The 19,131-nt window shown below is 37.5% G+C and overlaps 1 protein-coding gene across 1 annotated transcript in view; it reads right to left on the minus strand.

Moving 5' to 3' along the window:
- The window catches only part of LOC111151386 (amyloid beta precursor protein binding protein 2), a 59,862-nt gene that overhangs the window by 26,450 nt on the left and 14,281 nt on the right, over positions 1 to 19,131 (minus strand). The window contains exons 2-3 of the mRNA XM_022509373.1: positions 4,404 to 4,492; positions 1,813 to 1,964 (exon numbers count right to left, since the gene is read on the minus strand). Coding sequence (XP_022365081.1) covers positions 1,813 to 1,964; positions 4,404 to 4,492 — 241 coding nt within the window. The remainder of the gene's footprint in view (positions 1 to 1,812; positions 1,965 to 4,403; positions 4,493 to 19,131) is intronic.

A 19,131-nucleotide genomic window follows, 5' to 3' on the forward strand; every position in this document is an offset into this window, starting at 1 on the left:
TATAACCAATACAAAGAATTATTCTAAGACTAAAGGATATGATCATGAAAATGTGTTGGCAAAGAAAGTATATGTGCATGTATATGTAAGACAGCTAAACACATACATGCAAGTGAGAAGTTAAACATGAGAGTTTGTACTGATGGATTAGTTCTGTGTCCTGATGGTATTGACAGTTGTACAAATCTTTACATGGAATTAACCTCATGGAATACCATTATGTGGAAATAACCTCAGACACTAGGGACGCCTGGGTGGCTCATTCGGTTAAGCATCTGCCTTCAGCTCAGGTCATGATCCCAGGGTCCTGGGACTGAGCCCTGCCGGGACTCCCTGCAGAACAGGGAGCCTCCTTCTCCCTCTCCCCCTGCTTGTGCTTGCTCACTCTTTCATCCTCTCTCTGACAAATAAATAAAATAAAATATTTAAAAAAAAAAAAAGAAAAAGAAACACACAGACACACATACACGAAAGTACATGCAAAAACTTGAAAATTAAATAAGGTCTATAGTCTAGTTAACAGTATTAAACCAGTGTCAATTCCTGGTTTTGATACTATGAATCTACAATCATTTAAATAAAATTTTTTTTTTAATTTTTTATTTATTTGAGAAAGAGAGAGAGCAAGCGAGCGCTGAGGGGAGAAGGTCAGAGGGAGAAGCAGACTCCCCGCAGAGCCGGGAGGATCATGACCTGAGCCAAAGGTAGTGGCCCAACCGAATGAGCCACCCAGGCGCCCCTAAAAAAAATTTTCTTAAAGGACTGTATTTATTTGAGAGAGAGAGAGAGAGAAAGCATGCAAGCATGTGCCCACAAGTAGGGGGAGTGGCAGAGGGAGAATGGGGGAGTAGCAGAATTGGAGAAGTAGGCAGGGAGCCCAATGAGGGGCTCAATCTCAGGGTCCTGGGATCATGACATGAGCCTTGGGCAGACGCCCAACCAACTGACCCACCCAGGCACCCCATCAAAAAAATTTTTAAAAAGAAAGCAAGAAGGGCAACAACAACTTTAATAAGTAGTTGCCTGAAACATACTTATCTATGTAGATTTGTAAGCAGCATATTAAATATTATATAAACCTTAAATATTTTTCTCTATGTAACATATAAAAACTTTACAGATCCCTTTCCCATGTATGTTTTCAGTATTTTCTTAACATCCTCATGAGGAAATAAAAAATTATCTTTATTTTACAGCCTGAAAACTCCAAAAGGATTAAGTCCCATGTCACAGCATATGGTAAGCTGGTCAAATAGGCTGCTGGCAGCATGACATGTAGCAAAATATATGGTATGGATCTACAGACAGGGGATTCTAATCTTTTAGTACACTACCAGCTATGTGACTAGAGCAAGTTACTTAAATTTTCTGAATCCTTCCGCATTTGTAAAGTGCTATTAATACAATCACGATACTGAAATGTGAGGATTTAGAAACATAACATTTAGGGGGCACCTGTGTGGCTGAGTCTGTTAAGCGTCTGACTTTGGCTCAGGTCATAATCCCAGGGTCCTGGAATCAAGCCCCACATCAGGCTCCCTACAGGGAGCCTGCTTCTCTCTCCCACTTGTGCTCTCTTGCTCACTCTCTCAAAAAAACAAATAAAATCTTTTTTTGTTTTTAAATAAATGCCTCCTGTAGTGTTTGGCTTAAAGTTACATTCAATAAATCACATTTAGTTTTTTTTGATGTTTTTCTCACAACCTCCTTATGTAGACTTTTGGAATGTCCTCGTTGAATCCTTTATTGTTAGTAAGTTCAATATGAGTCATATTATAGGACAAAATACTCCTCTATTTTACTATTACTTACCTAAAACAAAGCCAACTTGAATGGCTTTTTCTTTTACCGCAGCATCTGATTCTGCTATGTAAGAGCACCGCCTACTGAATGAGTAGGCCAAGACCGAAGCAACTTTCACACCATGATCCATCAAAGCCTGGAAACAATGATGAAGCAAATGTCTGCAAGGTAAGAAAAGGTTATTTTATAAAGGTAACATATCTTATAGTTTTAGAAACTGCTAGCTTTCTTTTTAAAAAATAACAGTACCATTATTTTAAAAGATGGAACAAGATAAAAAACCTTTGCTGCCTTACGAATTATGAGGCTACAATAATCCACAATTTAGCCTAGTATCTCTATTCGGAGGATCACTGAGTGATCCTTTATGTGTAAACTAAGAGCAGTAAAAAGTAAAACTAACTTTTAAAAACCAAATAATCTTATAATTCAACAATAACCCAATTTAAAAATGGGCAATGGATCTGAAACAGAGAGTTCTCCAAAGAAAATAAACAAATTACCAACAAGCACATGAAAAGATGATCAACACTATTAATCATCGGGGACATGCAAACCAAAATCACAATGAGATACCACTTCACACCCTGTAGGTGATAGTAATTCTCAAAAAGTGATGGCAAAAATATGTAAACACTGGAACTCTCATACATTGATGGTAGGAATGTTAAAATGCTATAGCACCTATGGAAAATAGTTCTGAGGTTACTAAAAAAGTTAAACATAGGGTGATCATATTTATATACCCTAGTTATGTATACAAGAGAACTGAAAACATAAGTCCACACAAAATCTTGTCCATAAATGTTCATAGCAGCATTATCAGAATAGTCAAATAGGCAAAATGTTTATCAACAGATGACTAAACAAAACACAGTATGTTCATACAATAGAAAACTATTCAGCCATAAAAGGAAAGAAGTACTGATACAAGCAACAACATGAATAAACCTTCAAAACATTATAAGAAGCCAGTTACGAAAGACCATATATTTTATGATTCTCTTTATATGATGTGTCTAGAATAGGTAAATTCAGAGACAGAAAGTTGATTAATGGTAGGCCAGGGTAAGAGGAAATAAGAAGTGACTGTTAATGGGTACAGGATTTCTTTTTGCGGTGATGAAAATGTTCTAGAATTAGAAAGTGGTGATGGTTGCAAAACCTTGTGAATACACTAAAAGCCACTGAACTGTACAATTTAAAATGGTGAATGTGGTGGTATGTGAATTATATCTCAATAAAAAATTGTAAATAACAACTGTAAATAACAGAATCACTGCTTTGAATAAAGGGGAAAAAAGTCAAACTACATGCTTTTAGTTTTACAAATATATTAAACACTTACCAAGGGATTTGGACTTGATGAAAGATAACCTGAGAGATGAAAGAGAGGTATTCCACTAAATCTTTACAATGGCCATGTTTAGAATTGTATAGAGAAATTCAAATCCCAGAAAGCTAACCTGTTCTTAAAGAACGTTGTTTTTTTTTTTTTTTAAAAGGTTATTATTTATTTATTTATTTCACAGACAGAGATCACAAGTAGGCTGAGAGGCAGGCAGAAAGAGCTGGGGAAGCAGGCTTCCCGCTGAGCGGAGAGCCCGATGCGGGACTCGATCCCAGGACCCCAAGATCATGACCTGAGCCAAAGACAGAGGCTTAACCCACTGAGCCACCCAGGCACCCCTTAAAGAATGTTTTTGAGAAAAGTTTTTCTGTAGCCTTCTTTATCAAAATGAAGTTCTCATTTATGGTTTTTTTTAAAAACAGATTTATTTTAATTATTCAACCAGCAGTTTCTCTATAATACAAAGGCCACATTTCAAAGTTACCCCTGAATACTGAAATTATGCTTATTATTTACCTGTTTATTATTACTATTATTTTTTTTAAAGATTTTATTTATTTATTTGACACAGAGAGGGAGATCACAAGTAGGCAGAGAGGCAGGCAGAAAGAGAGAGAGAGAAAAGCAGGCTCCCTGCTGAGCAGAGAGCCCGATGCGGGGCTCGATCCCAGGACCCTGGAAACATGACCTGAGCCAAAGACAGAGGCTTTAACCCACTGAGCCACACAGGTGCTCCACCTGTTTATTATTTTATCATTCTTCCCTAAAATATAAAATCCACCAAAAAGAGACACAGATTTTATTCACTGCTGTAATCCCAGATCTTCAACAGTACCTAACAAAGACTAGGCATTCAACAAGTATATACTTAGTTAATTTGTTGAACAAATGGAACTTGATAATGTTTATATTAGAGACAGCAGTATTTTGTAAAAACTACATTCTTATTTTCCTAGAGTTAGGAAAAAGAAATGGCTTTTAAAGCAAATTCTGGGAAGAATGCTAAAGAGAATAGCAAGTATAATCAAAGGCTATGTCACTATACATGTATATGGCTCTTACTACATAGTAACAACTACCATGGGAAAGATGAATTCAATCTCATTTTCTTGAACACAAAAGCAAGGTGGTACTGATGGCTTCACAATGGGAATTGCACTTAATGCCAATGAAGTACACCTAAGAAGTTACAATGGTAAAATTCAGGCATTTATAGTTTACTATAATTTTTTTTAAAAAGTGATTTTACCTTTTATCCAAAGCTCTCAATACTTTAGCAAAAACTTCCAATTCACAAAATTCACTGCCCAGTTGACATAAGCGTCCCTGTTGGTAAAGCTGAAATGAAAATGAAAAAGGTAATTTAAAAATGTTAATTTAAATTTATACTTTAGTTATACTTACGGATATAATTTAATTGACTTAATAATTGATTATTTAATGAATACTACCCCAAGTCGGTATGATCACACAGCAGTATCAGGAAACATACGTCTGCTGTCTGAGAGATATACAGCAGTAAATTAACAACTTTTTTTAAGAGGGGAGAAGGGGCAGAGGGAGAGAGACAATCTGGGGCAAGCTCTGTGCCCAGAGGCTAATCTCACAACCCTGAGACCATGACCTGAGTCAAAACCAAAAAGTCAAATGCTTAACTGACGGAGCCACTCAGGAGCCCCTAAATTAACAAATTTCTACAATTCATAAAAACATTTTAATAGTTGTATATAAAGTTAAAAGTTAATATTTATAAAATAGTATCTGGTACATGTTAAATACTACAAAGTGCTATATAATTATTTATTATATAAACTTAAAAAGTTATGGGGTGCCTAGGTGGCTCAGTCAGTTAAGCATCTGCCTTTGGCTCAGGTCATGATCTTGGGGTCCTGGGATCTAGACCCATGTCAGGTTCCCCATTCAGTGGGGGAGTCTGCTTCACCCTTTCTCTGAAATAAAAACTTTAAATAAACATAAAAAATTATATACAAGAAACTTTTAAAATTAACTTTTCTTTAAACAAAACTGATAGTTAATGTAAAATTATCAAAATCATAGCACAGATAATGTCCAAAAGCCAGAATGCTCAATATGCCCCACTAAAGGGCTCCTCAGACTACCCAAGAATCTCAGTTCAGTTCTGGGCATGACACTTTACAAGCACACCAAAAGACATCTAAAGTAATCTAGGGGGGCACCTGGGTGGCTCAGTCGGTTAAGTGTCTGCCTTCAGCTCAGGTCCTGCTCTCATGCGTCCTGGGACCAAACCCCAGGTTAGGCTCCCTGCTCAGTGGGGAATCTGTTCCTTCCTTTCCTGTTGCACCCTCCCTCTGTGCTCTCTCCCAAACTCTTTCTCGCTCTCTCAAATAAATAAAGTCTTAAAAAAATAATAATAATAAATAAAGTATTCCAGGATGAAAAAAGAACTAAAAACAAATAGTAATCCAAGATGGCAAGACTTCTAATGATGTCACAATCATTTATTCATTTTGCATTTTTAGAACTTTTGTTTTAAACATTTATTCACTTGAGAGAGAGAGAGAGAGTGCAAGTGAGTCTGTGGGAGAGGGGGCAGAGGGAGAGGAAGAGGATCTCAAGCCAACTCCACACTGAGCGAGGAACATGATCTCATGACCTGGAGATCATGACCCGATCTGAAAGCAAGAGTTAAGCACTAAACTGACTGAGCCACCTAGGCACCCCTAGAACATCTTTTTAAAAAATGACATTTTAGGGATGCCTGGTTGGTTCAGTAGAACATGCAGCTCAATCTTGGGGTTGTGAGTTCAAGCCCCACATTGGGTGTAGGGATTACTTAAAATAAAAATCTTAAAAAAAAAAAGGAAAAAGAAAATTTTAACAAATGTGTTAAATGTTTATCATTAATAATACATGCACACAGTTAAAAAGAGACAAATAAATACCTCTGCCCCACTCCAGCTTCACCAGCTTTTGAATTTATATGTATTTTATAAATACCGTGCCTTAGAAGGCTTGAATTTTGTTTTATTAATTCACTTTATAGGCACTTAACTCTTAGCTCAGTTGATAGAACATGGGTTTCAAAAAGAGGACAAGATCTAGAATTCATTTGTCAAATGGGCCATTAACTTTGTGCTAGGAAAATATACCACAAGTTCAGTCAGCTAGCTCTTGGGCCTAAATCACTAGTCTCAATGGACGCCAGGTCAAATTAGGTAGATACTTTAATGCAAATCAATAAGGACAACTCTGAAAAATCCCTAACTCCTGAAGGGAAGAACAGATAAGGGACCACCACATGCTCAGGAAGGGAAGGGAGAAATGTTATTTTCACATAAAATGGTCAGATAGTCGTATTAACAGTAAAACTTTAAAATGGATGCATTCCTAGAGATGTATAAACTACCAAAACTGGGAGTGCTGGGTGGCTCAGTGGGTTAAAGCCTCTGCCTTTGGCTCAGATCATGATCTCAGGCTCCTGGGATCGAGTCCCGCATTGGGCTCTCTGCTCAGCAGGGAGCCTGCTGCCCCCCTCCCCCCCGGCCGCCTGCCTCTCTGCCTACTTGTGATCTCCCTCTCTGTGTCAAATAAATAAATAATCTTAAAACAAAACAAAACAAAACAAAAAACAAGTACCAAAATTGAACAAGGAAGAAACAGAAAACCTGAACAGACCCATAACCAGTAAGGAGATTGAAACAGTCATCAAAAATCTCCCAACAAACAAGAGCCCAGGGCCAAAGGGCTTCCCAGGGGAATTCTACCAAACATTTAAAGAAAAATTAATATCTATTCTCCTGAAAGTGTTTTAAAAAAATAGAAATGGAAGGAAAACTGCCAAACCCATTTTATGAGGCCAGCATTACCTTGATCCCCAAACCAGACAAAGACCCCATCAAAAAATTACAGACCAATATCCTTGATGAACGCAGATGCAAAAATTCTCACCAAAATACTAGTCAATAGGATCCAACAGTACATTAAAAGGCTATTCACCACGACCAAGTGGGATTTGTTCCAGGGCTACAAAGTTGGTTCAACACCCACAAATCAATCAGTGTGATACAATACATTAATAAAAGAAAGAACAAGAACCATATGATACTCTTAATAGATGCTGAAAAAGCATTTGACAAAGTAAAGCATCCTTTCTTGATCAAAACTCGTCACAGTGTAGGGATAGAGGGTACCTACCTCAATATCATCAAAGCCATCCATGAAAAACCCACAGCAAATACCATTCTCAATGGAGAAAAACAGAGCTTTTCTGCTAAGGTCAGGAACACGGCAGGGATGTCCATTATCACCACTGCTATTTAACATAGTACTAGAAGTCCTAGCCTCAGCAATCAGACAACAAAAAGAAATTAAAGGCGTCCAAATCGGCAAAGAAGAAGTTAAACTGTCACTCTTTGCAGATGATATGATACTTTCTATGGAAAAGCCAAAAGACTCCACTCCAGATTTGCTAGAATTTGTATAGGAATTCAGTAAAGTGTCAGGATATAATATCAATGCACAGAAATCAGTTGCATTTCTATACACCAACAACAAGACAGAAGAAAGAGAAATTAAGGAGTCGATCCCATTTATAATTGCACCCAATACCAAAAGATACCTAGGAATAAACCTAACCAAAGAGGCAAAGAATCTGTACTCAGAAAACTATAAAGTATTCATGAAAGAAACTGAGAAAGACACACAAAGAAATGGAAAAATGTTCCATGCTCATGGATTGGAAGAACAGATATTGTGAAAATATCTATGCTACCTAAAGCAATCTACATGTTTAATGCAATCCCCATCAAGGTACCATCAATTTTTTTCAAAGAAATGGAACAAATAATCCTAAAATTTATATGGAACCACAAAAGACCTCGAATAGCCAGAGGAATGTTGAAAAAGAAAGCCAAAGTTGGTGGCATCACAATTCCAGACTTCAAGCTTTATTACAAAGCTGTCATCATCAAGACAGTATGATACTAGCACAAAAACAGACACACAGATCAGTGGAACAGAAAAGAGAGCACAGAAATAGACCCTCAACTCTATGGTCAACTAATCTTCAACAAAGCAGGAAAGAATGTCCAATGGAAAAAAGACAGTCTCCAACAAATGGTGCTGGGAAAATTGAACAGCCACATGCAGAAAAATGAAACTGGACCATTTCCTTACACCACACACAAAAATAGACTCCAAATGGATGAAAGACCTCAATGTGAGACAGGAATCCATCAAAATCTTTGAGGAGAACATAGGCAGCAACCTCTTCGACCTCAGCCACAGCAACTTCTTCATCAAAACATTGCCAAAGGCAAGGGAAGCAAGGGCAAAAATGAACTATTAGAACTTGATCAAGATCAAAAGCTTTTGCACAGCAAAGGAAACAGCCAACAAAACCAAAAGACAACAGACAGAATGGGAGAAGATATTTGCAAAGGATGTATCAGATAAAGGGCTAGTGTCCAAAATATATGAAGAACTTATCAAACTCAACACCCAAAGAACAAATAATCCAATCAAGAAATAGGCAGAGGACATGAACAGACTTTCTGCAAAGAAGACATCCAGATAGCCAACAGACACATGAAAAAGTGCTCCACATCACTCGGCATCAGGGAAATACAAATCAAAACCACAATGAGATACCACCTCACACCAGTCAGAATGGCTAAAATTAACAAGTCAGGAAATGACAGAAGCTGACGAGGATGCAGAGAAAGGGGAACCCTCCTACACTGTTGGTGGGAATGCAAGCTGGTGCAGCCACTCTGAAAAACAGCATGGAAGTTCCTCAAAAAGTTGAAAATAGAGCTACCCTATGACCCAGCAATTACACTACTGGGTATTTACCCTAAAGATACAAATGTAGTGATCCGAAGGGGCAGGTGCACCCGAATGTTTATAGCAGCAATGTCCACAATAGCCAAACTATGGAAAGAACCTAGATGTCCATCGACAGATGAACGGATAAAGAAGATGTGGTATATATATATACAATGGAATACTATGCAGCCACCAAAAGAAATGAAATCTTGCCATTTGTGATGACGTGGATGGAACTAGAGGGTATTATGCTGAGTGAAATAAGTTAGAGAAAGACAATTATCATATGATCTCCCTGATATGAGGAATTTGAGAGGCAAAGTGGGGGTTTGAGGGGTAGGGAAGGAAAAAAATGAAAGATGGGATCAGGAGGGAAACAAACCATAAGAGAAAACTATACTCTCACAGAACAAACTGAGGGTTGCAGGGGGGGAAAGACAGGGTGGTTGGGTTATGGACACTGGGGAGGGTATGTGCTAGGGTGAGTGCTGCGAAGTGTGTAAGCCTGATGAGTCACAGACCTGTATCCCTGGGGCAAATAATACATTATATGTTAATTAAGAAAAACTGAAAAAACAAAAACAAAAAACAGTAAAACTTTTTAAGGAAAGATTTGTTAATTTTGGAGGTGATTATATTTTCTGCTATAGTAAGAGCTTCTAGGAATGTACACAGTAAAATTCAGTGTTACTAACCACTGTCATACTTTGACTATTAATCAACAGAGAATAACTCAGGGAAAATAAATCTGAGTATTTATAACATAAGTCCTATTCGAGGGCTTAACAATGTGAAAAATTTCTGATCTGGGGCAGAAAAACAAATGTACTTAACAAAATAAATATATACACACTCCAAAAACAGCATAGAACAAAAAAATTTTTGCTTACCAAAATAACTCATCATTAGCAAACTTAAGGCTTAGCATTTCTTTTAAGACAGGAGAAATGAAAACAAGTTGTATAACTTTTTTGCCTATTCTTACTAGGTCAAAAAGAGACAACCTTGTATGTTCTACAGCTCAAAATATCCCTTTAATGACTAAAAATGTATAACCTACTAAATGGGGTTCATAACTAAAATTTAAGATTATTTATTTATTTGACAGACAGAGATCACTGAGTAGACAGTAGACTGAGAGGCAGGCAGAGAGAGAGGGAAACAGGCTCCCCACCGAGCAGAGAGCCCGATGCGGGGCTTGATCCCAGGACCCTGGGATCATGACCTGAGCCGAAGGCTCTAGAGGCTTAACCCACCGAGCCACCCAGGTGCCCCTTGAAACTAAAATTTAGAGAAGTTACTTCCTTAGTTAAAATTATAAATATATCATAAACATGCCCTTATTAACATGCCCTTTACTCAACTATTCAAATTTTCTAGCTAAAAATGGGTTCATATTTAAATTCTGGGAAGAGTTTAATGATTTGTTTCAAATTATCCTTATAAGGTTTATACAAAAAAAAAAACAAATTTACACATTCTATGAACAGGATTTCTGGACACTGATTCAGATTAAAAATAGCATTTAATGCTTATAAAGATCTAGTACGTGCCAGGCACTGTTCTAAGTGCTTTTCGTAAGTACTCCTTCTATCCTTTCACAGTTAAAGAAATTGAGGCATGTAAAGATAAATAACCTGATCAAAACCACACAATTAAGAAGTGGTAAAACACAAATCTGGCCCCAGGCAGTCTGTCTTTACATCCATGTTCTTAATAACTTACACTAGACTGCCTCTTGAAGATAATCTATCAGGAACTAAGAGTACACATAAGAGGATAATGTTTAACAATTTATAGAATAGAATTTTTTTTTAAAGATTTTATTTATTTATTTGACAGAGAGAGATCACAAGTAGGCAGAAAGGCAGGCAGAGAGAGAGAGGAGGAAGCAGGCTCCCTGCTGAGCAGAGAGCCCCATGCGGGGCTTGATCCCAGAACCCTGGGATCACGACCTGAGCCAAAGGCAGAGGCTTTAACCCACTGGGCCACCCAGGCGCCACAGAATAGAGTATTTAAAAAGTAATTCCTTCATAGATTCATATGGCTTATAGAGCAGAGTTCTTGGTAATGATTCTGTTAGATTTTTAAAACGTGACTTATTTCAGTTCATTCTTACAGTGTTCCATTTTTTTTTTTAAGATTTTATTTATTTGCCAGAGACCGAGCGCAACAGCAAGTGTGAGTGCACACAAGCAGGGGAGAGTGGCAGGCAGAGGGAAAAACAGGCTCCCCACTGAACAAGAAGTCCCATGCAAGACATCATGGGATCATGACCTGAACCCAAGACAGACGCTTAACCAACGAAGCCACCCAGGCACCCCAACAGTGTTTCATATTCTGCATGCAATGAATAATGAGGCTATTAAAGGACTCTTATCAACTACTTCTAGCTATTGATTCTTTAAGGAAAATAAGGAAAAATAGCTTATTTTTAGAAGTAGGTAAATTACCTCCCAATAGATACAAAAACAGACAATAAAATACAACTAGAACAGGGGTGCCTGGATGGCTCTGTCAATACAACCCTTGATTTCAGCTCAGGTCATGATCTCAGGGTTGTGAGATCAAGCCCCACAGCCAGCTCATGCTGGGCATGGAGTCTGCTTAAAATTCTCTCTCTGTTGGGGCAGCTGGGTGGCTCAGTGGGTTAAAGCCTATGCCTTCGGCTCAGGTCATGATCCCAGGGTCTTGGGATTGAGCCCTGCATTGGGCTCTCTGCTCAGCGGGGAGCCTGCTTGCTTCCCTCTCTCTCTGTCTCTGCCTGCTTCTCTGCCTACTTGTGATCTGTCTGTCAAATAAATAAATAAAATCTTGAAAAAAAAAAAAAAAAAAGATTCTCTGTCTCTGCCCCTCTCCCCCACTTAAAAAATAAAAAAACAAAAAACAACAACAAAAACCCACCTACATACAATAATACTATACAGGTATGAAGACAGACCAATCAATGTACCAAAATGCAAAAATCAACATATGATGAAAGAAAAAATTTTTAAATCACTGAAGTAGCTAATAAAGAGTACATAAAAATGGGGAAGCAAAGTAAGATACCTCCTGATTAAATATAGCAAAAAAAAATTTTTTTTTCAACTTATATCACAGTAGTGATAAAAGTCACCTGGTAACATTGCCTTTCAAAACATAACACAGGCAAAAATCATAAAGTAAGAGATAAGTGATTATACAAAACCTTAAAATGCCCGTAAATATAGAATATTATAAACAATTTTAAATATAACAAAACTGAGTAAAATTAATAATACACATATATAAGAGTTAATATCTTTAAGACACAAAGGGATGAAACTCCTGGTGATGTTTTAGAAGCAAAGGCTTCCAAAGATGAGAGTAAAAATCTTGTAACATACCAAAGGAAAAAATTATTGCAAGGGCAATGCAAAACAGCCCCAAACCCAGAAAACTCTTTGGGAGGTAAAGATGGGGATGAAAGCCTTCCTTAACCCAAGGGATTTTTAATTAGCCCAGGTGCTTTCCCAGCCAATTCAAGATCACCACAGGCTAAGAATGAACAGCTTAGTTTAGACATCAAATTAGCATACAAAATAATCTAGGTTAATTCCCAACAAAAAAACTTGGAAAGGTTTAGAAAAAAAAAAAGAAAAGAAAATGAGTTCAAACTATTGTCTAAAAGTAACTATGAAAAGTCACACACAGACACAATCTATGAAACTTGTGTACCTCACTCATATTTGAACTGTTAACCCCTCTTTAAGAGTCATTAAGGAGCAAAAATCTTCAGAAATAAAAAGGAGTTATCAAGGAAAATTACCATGACACATAAAATGAACAAGTTTCAGCAAAGTCTGAATACTATACCTCCACTTTTGTTTTTAAATTATATATCTACCATTATATATACGTACGTTTTTTAGAAATCTGGACTATAGTCAATAAACTGTACACCCACGAGACAGGGTTTCTATTTCAAATCTTTCACCTGGATTACTGCAAAGGTTTGATAAGAACTGGCTTCTCCATTTGCACTCTTGTCCACTTCTAGTCAACTGTCCAAACAGTAGCAAGAATGATCTTTTTATTTATTTATTTTTAAAGATTTTATTTATTTATTTGACAGAGAGATCACAAGTAGGCAGAGAAACAGGCAGAGAGAGATAGGGAGGAAGCAGGCTCTCTGCAGAGCAAAGAGCCCGATGCGGGGCTCGATCCCAGGATCCTGAGATCATGACCTGAGCCCAAGGCAGAGGCTTAACCCACTGAGCCACACAGGCGCCCCAAGAACGATCTTTTTAAAATGTAAATTATTTCATACCATTCCTGTTTAAAAATTTTCAATGGTGGTGTCAATGTGAATGTAATTCAAAATCTTTAATGCGGTCTTAAGAGTCTCTGAAAGTCCTCTGACTCCTGCCTATTTTTCAAACCTCATCTTCTACCACCATTCTTTCTCCCTGTCCCTCACATTCTGCCACATTAGTTTTCTTTTAGCTCTATCTTACCTCATGACTTTTGCACACACACAACTGAGGCCACATGAAGTACTAGTACCACGATTCTTTGCCTGGTTAATCTGTAACTTCCTAATGGCCTCAACTAGTATGTCGCTTCCTCACAGAGACCTTCCCTTGACTCCCCAATCTAAATTCTGTTGTTCCCTGTTAATACTGTCTCATGACATATTTTATTTCCCCCCACAGTAGCATCAAGACATGCATCATACATTCACTCAACTTGTTAAACATGTCAGTCCATTACACTCTACACTTTATGAGGTGACCACTGTTACCACTATATCCCCAAGACCTAGCACAAGAGCCTAGTATTAGATACACATTCAGCGCTTTCTGAATCCATAATCCAAACTGGTAGTGATCTATTTTGGATGAAACCCAACCTTAGAAGAAACAAAGTGCCCAAATTCATCTAAAGAAGCGGACACTGGGGTGCCTGGGTGGCTCAGTTGATTAAGCAGCTGCCTTCAGCTCAGGTCATAATCCCAGGGTCCTGGGATTGGACCCCACATCTGGCTCCCTGATCTGTGGGAAGCCTGCTTCTTCCTTGCCTGCCATTCTCCCTGCTTGTGCTTGCTCTCTCTCTCCCTTGCTCTCTGTCAAATAAATAAAATCTTAAAAAAAAAAAAAAAAAAAAAGAAGTTGACACCTAGGGAAAAGCCCCAGCTTCATACATAGTTACTTCTGCCTCCCAACCACACTGTAAGCACCATGTCAGGCATAAATCTCATGTTCTGTCTCTATGGTGCTCCGAATAGAACAGTGCTCACGGAATAAACTCTGAGAACAAACGTGAATGCAAACTTAATACGCTAGTGATGAAGAACATAAACTGCCAGGACCTAAATGGAAAAATCAAGAACAAAGTCTAAATAACAGCTGCTTAAGTGTATATACAAAAATAGGTGGTTTCCTATTTTAACACTTGATGTTTTATGAAGCACCCTAGCATAGTCATGAAACTTTTAGCTTACTGAACCTGTTTTGCCTTTGTGATTTTTCACATCAAAGGCAAGAAAACTATAGCCAGGAATATTCTATTTATTATTTGTTTTCATCAAGATAATAAATATTAGGAACATTTGTGTAAGACACTGTGCTAGGTATCAGAGATATAGTGGTGACTATCACTACAGAAATAAAAAGTCAATAATTGTCCTCTGATCTCAAAAAAAAAAACCCCATAAAATCTGTTAGAGCAGAAACATAATGTTCACAGATTATACAACAGAGGTAAGCAAAATATTTTAGTAGCACCAATAAAATATCTGTATCTACTCTAAGAAAAATTTCAGCTGAGTTTTGAAGAGGAACAGGAGTAAAGCTTGTGGCAACAGGGCAGATAGCAGAGATACCTTACGAAAAATTTCCAGCTTCTTTTCAAACACAGGGAAATGCTGAATGAAGTATCAGAAAATAACTTTTGGATAAATAGCTGAGTTTGAAACCAAGAACGAAAACTTCACAGCTGTCAAAAACTAAGAAGACACAAACTCAAAAACAGCCAGGAAGGAAGAAAAACAGAACAGGTTATACCTCGGAATGGCTATGTAGGGTACAAACACCAGATAGGAAGGAGTCCAGGAAGCAGATCCTATTTAAGCAAAGGGACCTGGAGCTGAACCACCTACCTAAGCCAGGAATAAAAAAGTCAAAAACATTCACAGCCTTAAAAGTCTGTTATGAAAAACTGAGACCTCCAACCTAAGACACTTAATGAATAATCAGCCCAAATTCATGCTACCTAAAGGATTTACAGACCCCAAACCCAGAACCTGGTATTAAAAACTGGTCTGAAACCGGTAAAACCCATGAAGTCCCTACAGAGACAAAGGTTAAAACACCCAGAAGAGATGATGAAAATGTTTTATATCATGATCACTGAACTCTAGACCACAGGAAACTCTGTAGTGTCTACAGGACAAAGGATCATGTTTCTTCAACAAATAAATTGCAAAGATAAGAAAACAGATGGAAAGGGAACCTACAGATAAGAGAGACTTGAGAGATCAACCAACAGCCAAGGTAGAGAATTTATCTGGATCCTGATCCAAAAAAGCAAACTGTAAAAATGCATACATACTTAACATTTGAAAGTGAAAACTGCAACAATGACTAGATATTTACTAACAGTGAGTTGAATTATTAATTTTTTTAAGTGTTATAATAGTATGGTAGCTACTAAAACATTTACAAATGAAATTACACGAAGCTTAGATTTGCTTCCTAATAGTATAGGAAAGGGGGATGTGGTAGAATAGATTTACCAACAGGACTGGCCAAAAATGGTTGACTGTTAAAGCTGGGTGAGGGACACATGGAGATCCATTATTATATCCACCTTTTTTTTTTTTTTAAAGATTTTATTTATTTATTTGACAGACCGAGATCACAAGTGGGCAGAGGCAGGCAGAGAGAGAGAGGAGGAAGCTGGCTCCCTGAGGAACAGAGAGCCCGATGTGGGGCTTGATCCCAGGACCCTGGGATCATGACCTGAGCCAAAGGCAGAGGCTTTAACCCACTGAGCCACCCAGATGCTCCCATATATACCTTAAAAAAAAAAAAAAAAAAAAAAAAAAAGATTTTATTTATTTATTTGAGAAAGAGCAAGTGAGAGAGAGCAGGAACAAGTGGAGGGGAGGAGGGAGACTGAGAGACAGACTCCAAGCCAAGCAGGGAGCCTGACATGGGACTCCATCCCTGGACCATGACCTGCGCTGAAGGCAGATGCTTAACTGAATGAGTTACCCAGGCACCCCATTCTATCCACCTTTATGTTTCATTTTTTTCACTGAGGTTTTTTTTTTTTTTTTTAAAGATTTTATTTATTTGAGAGAGAGAGAAAGAGAGGGAGGGAGAGGTAAAGCACAGAGGGAGAGTGAGAGAGAAAGAAGCAGACACTCTGCTGAGCAGAGAGCCCGATGTGGGACCTGATTCCAGGACCCTGAGATCATGAACTGAGCTGAAGGCAGACACTTAATCGACTGAGCCACCCAGGCGCCGCTGTGTTTAATTTTTTTCAATAAAAAGTTTTTAAAAAGTATGTATCCTTTATCTCCAAATATATCCTTTACCTCTAAAATACGTAAAATTAGCAATATTTTGTATCATTAAATACACATGTACTGGGGGTGCCTGGATGGCTCAGTGGGTTAAAGCCTCTGCCTTTGGCTCAGTCATGATCCCAGGATCCTGGGATGGAGCCCTGCATCGGGCTCTCTGCTCAGCGGGGAGCCTGCTTCCTCCTCTCTCTCTGCCTGCCTCTCTGCCTACTTGTGGTCTCTGTCAAATAAATAAATAAAATCTTAAAAAAAAATACACATGGGGCGCCTGGGTGGCTCAGTGGGTTAAGCCTCCGCCTTTGGCTCGGGTCATGATCTCAGGGTCCTGGGATCGAGCCCCGCATCAGGCTCTCTGCTCAGCAGGGAGCCTGCTTCCCTCCCTCTCTCTGCCTGCCTCTCTGCCTACTTGTGATCTTTCTCTGTCAAATAAATAAATAAAATCTTAAAAAAAAAATACACATGTACTATCTTCACTTATAAGATACAATTATTCTTGTTCTCTAATTTCAAAATTCATCTGAAATGTAGCTCCGAAAAAACTCACATTGGAATATAACTTAATATTCATTTCCTTTGGTCCTTTTTAAAAGAGATTTTATTTAAATTTAAGTTAGTTAACATATAGTGTAGAATTCATTTCAGGGGCAGAATGTAGTGATTCATCAGTTGCATATAACACCCAGGGCTCGTTATATCAACTGCCTGCCTTCATGCCCATCACACAATTACCCCATTCTCCCCAGCAACCTCCCCTCCAGCAGTCCTTAGTTTGTTACTGTAGTTAAGGGTCTCTTGGTTTGCCTCCCTCTCTTTTTATCTTGTTTTAGTTTTCCTTTCCTTCCTCTATGTTGCTCTGTTTTGTTTTTTAAGTCCCACATTTAAGTGAAATCATTTGATATTTATCTTTCTCTGATTTATTTTGCTTAGCATAATATACTCTAGTTCCTCCTTTGGTCTTATGTTGTATATTATACGTAAAGTTCTGTAACTGATTACATTGTAATCTTGGATTATAAATTCCTGGATTAAAGCAAGTACCATAGAAGTATTTCAACATAACATATATGTAATTAAAAGGTAAATGCCTTCTTCTGAAGGTAAGCTAACACTTAAATGTCTTGCTTCTTATTAACATTTTAATTTCTTAGTTGCTCTACACTCACTGGTTCTATGGCATACTTTTTTTTTTTTTTTTTTTTAAATACAACTGACCAACATATTCGTATCTTGCAGGGCAAATGCTTTACTTATTGCTAAGTAAGCCAAAAGGTTAAGTGAACAAGTTCTTATTATTAAAAAGTAAAAGCAGTTAACACTCAAATTTTAAGAGGGCAAACCTTTACTAAAGCTTAATAATGTTGTCCACATACAAAGATGTTATTAGATCTACATCCATTAAACAAGAAATTAAGAGTTTTTTTCCCTATCATTGTGAGGGTGAACTTAAGTCTAGTATCCAGAATCTGTAACTCTATCCCACATTTGAAGGGTCAGTCACATAATTTGCATGGTTATGTTAATCGTGGTAGAAGCTACCATGATACAAACAGAAAACCATTTGTCTTCTATTGTCTAATTTAGTTAATAGTAATATCTAACAACAGTAACATCGATAACCACCAGCCATTTATAACTCAGTATGTGACCATGATCTCTGTATTTGGTTAGAAGTTACTTAGCTTCTCCTCTTAAAAGTTTCATTACCAATCTGTGATGAAAATTAGCTAGACCCATGAGGCAGTAGAAAAACAGTAGTATAGTTCTAAGAAGTATGTTTTGTCTTTATGAAAAAACCCATTCTGTATTCTAGATAACCAACTTTAGTTTGTTTCCTCTGATTGCAGAATTACTTATTTTTAGAAAAATTAGAAAATATGGAAAAGAATTTATAAAAAAGAAAACTCAACAATTTTACCACCTAGGAAAAAATCACTGTCAACATAATTGCACATTTCTTTTTAGTCTTCTTTTTCTTACTGATTTGTAGGAGTTTTGAGTGTTTCTTCAAATAATCTTCAATACTCCATCATGTAAGTTAAAACTTTTACTTCCATTTCACATTTTTAAGTTCTTAAAGTTGATTCCAAAATACATTCTGGGGATTTTAAGTCTACACTGAATATACACCCTTAGAGAGAAATCTTATCTTTAAAATCCTGAATCTTTCAAACTAGAAACACAGTACATCTCTTCTACATTTACTGAAAACTTATGGATTTCTGTACACTCCCTTTTAGATTTACTCCACAGCATTTTTCCTTTTGTTATTTTTAGTAAACTCTTTCCCATACTGCATATAGAAAAATTATAGAATTTTAATGGGCACCTGGGTAGCTCAGTTGGTTAAGTGTCTGCCTTCAGCTCAGGTCATGATCCCAAGGTCCTGGGATTGAGCCCCCAATCAGGCTTCCCCTGCTCAGTGGGCAGTCTGCTTCTCCTTCATGCTCTCTTTCTCAAATAAAATCTTCTTTAAAAATTAGAATTTTAAATCATAAATGTGTAATGATCCCCCTCACTGAATTATCTTTTCTCTTTAAAGATTTATTTATTTTAGAGGGGGAGGAGTCAAGATGGCGGAGAAGTAGCAGGCTGAGACTACTTCAGGTAGCGGGAGATC

This window comes from Enhydra lutris, unplaced genomic scaffold, assembly GCF_002288905.1.
Source record: "Enhydra lutris kenyoni isolate GAN:26980312 unplaced genomic scaffold, ASM228890v2 scaffoldscaffold26, whole genome shotgun sequence".
NCBI lineage: Eukaryota > Metazoa > Chordata > Mammalia > Carnivora > Mustelidae > Enhydra > Enhydra lutris.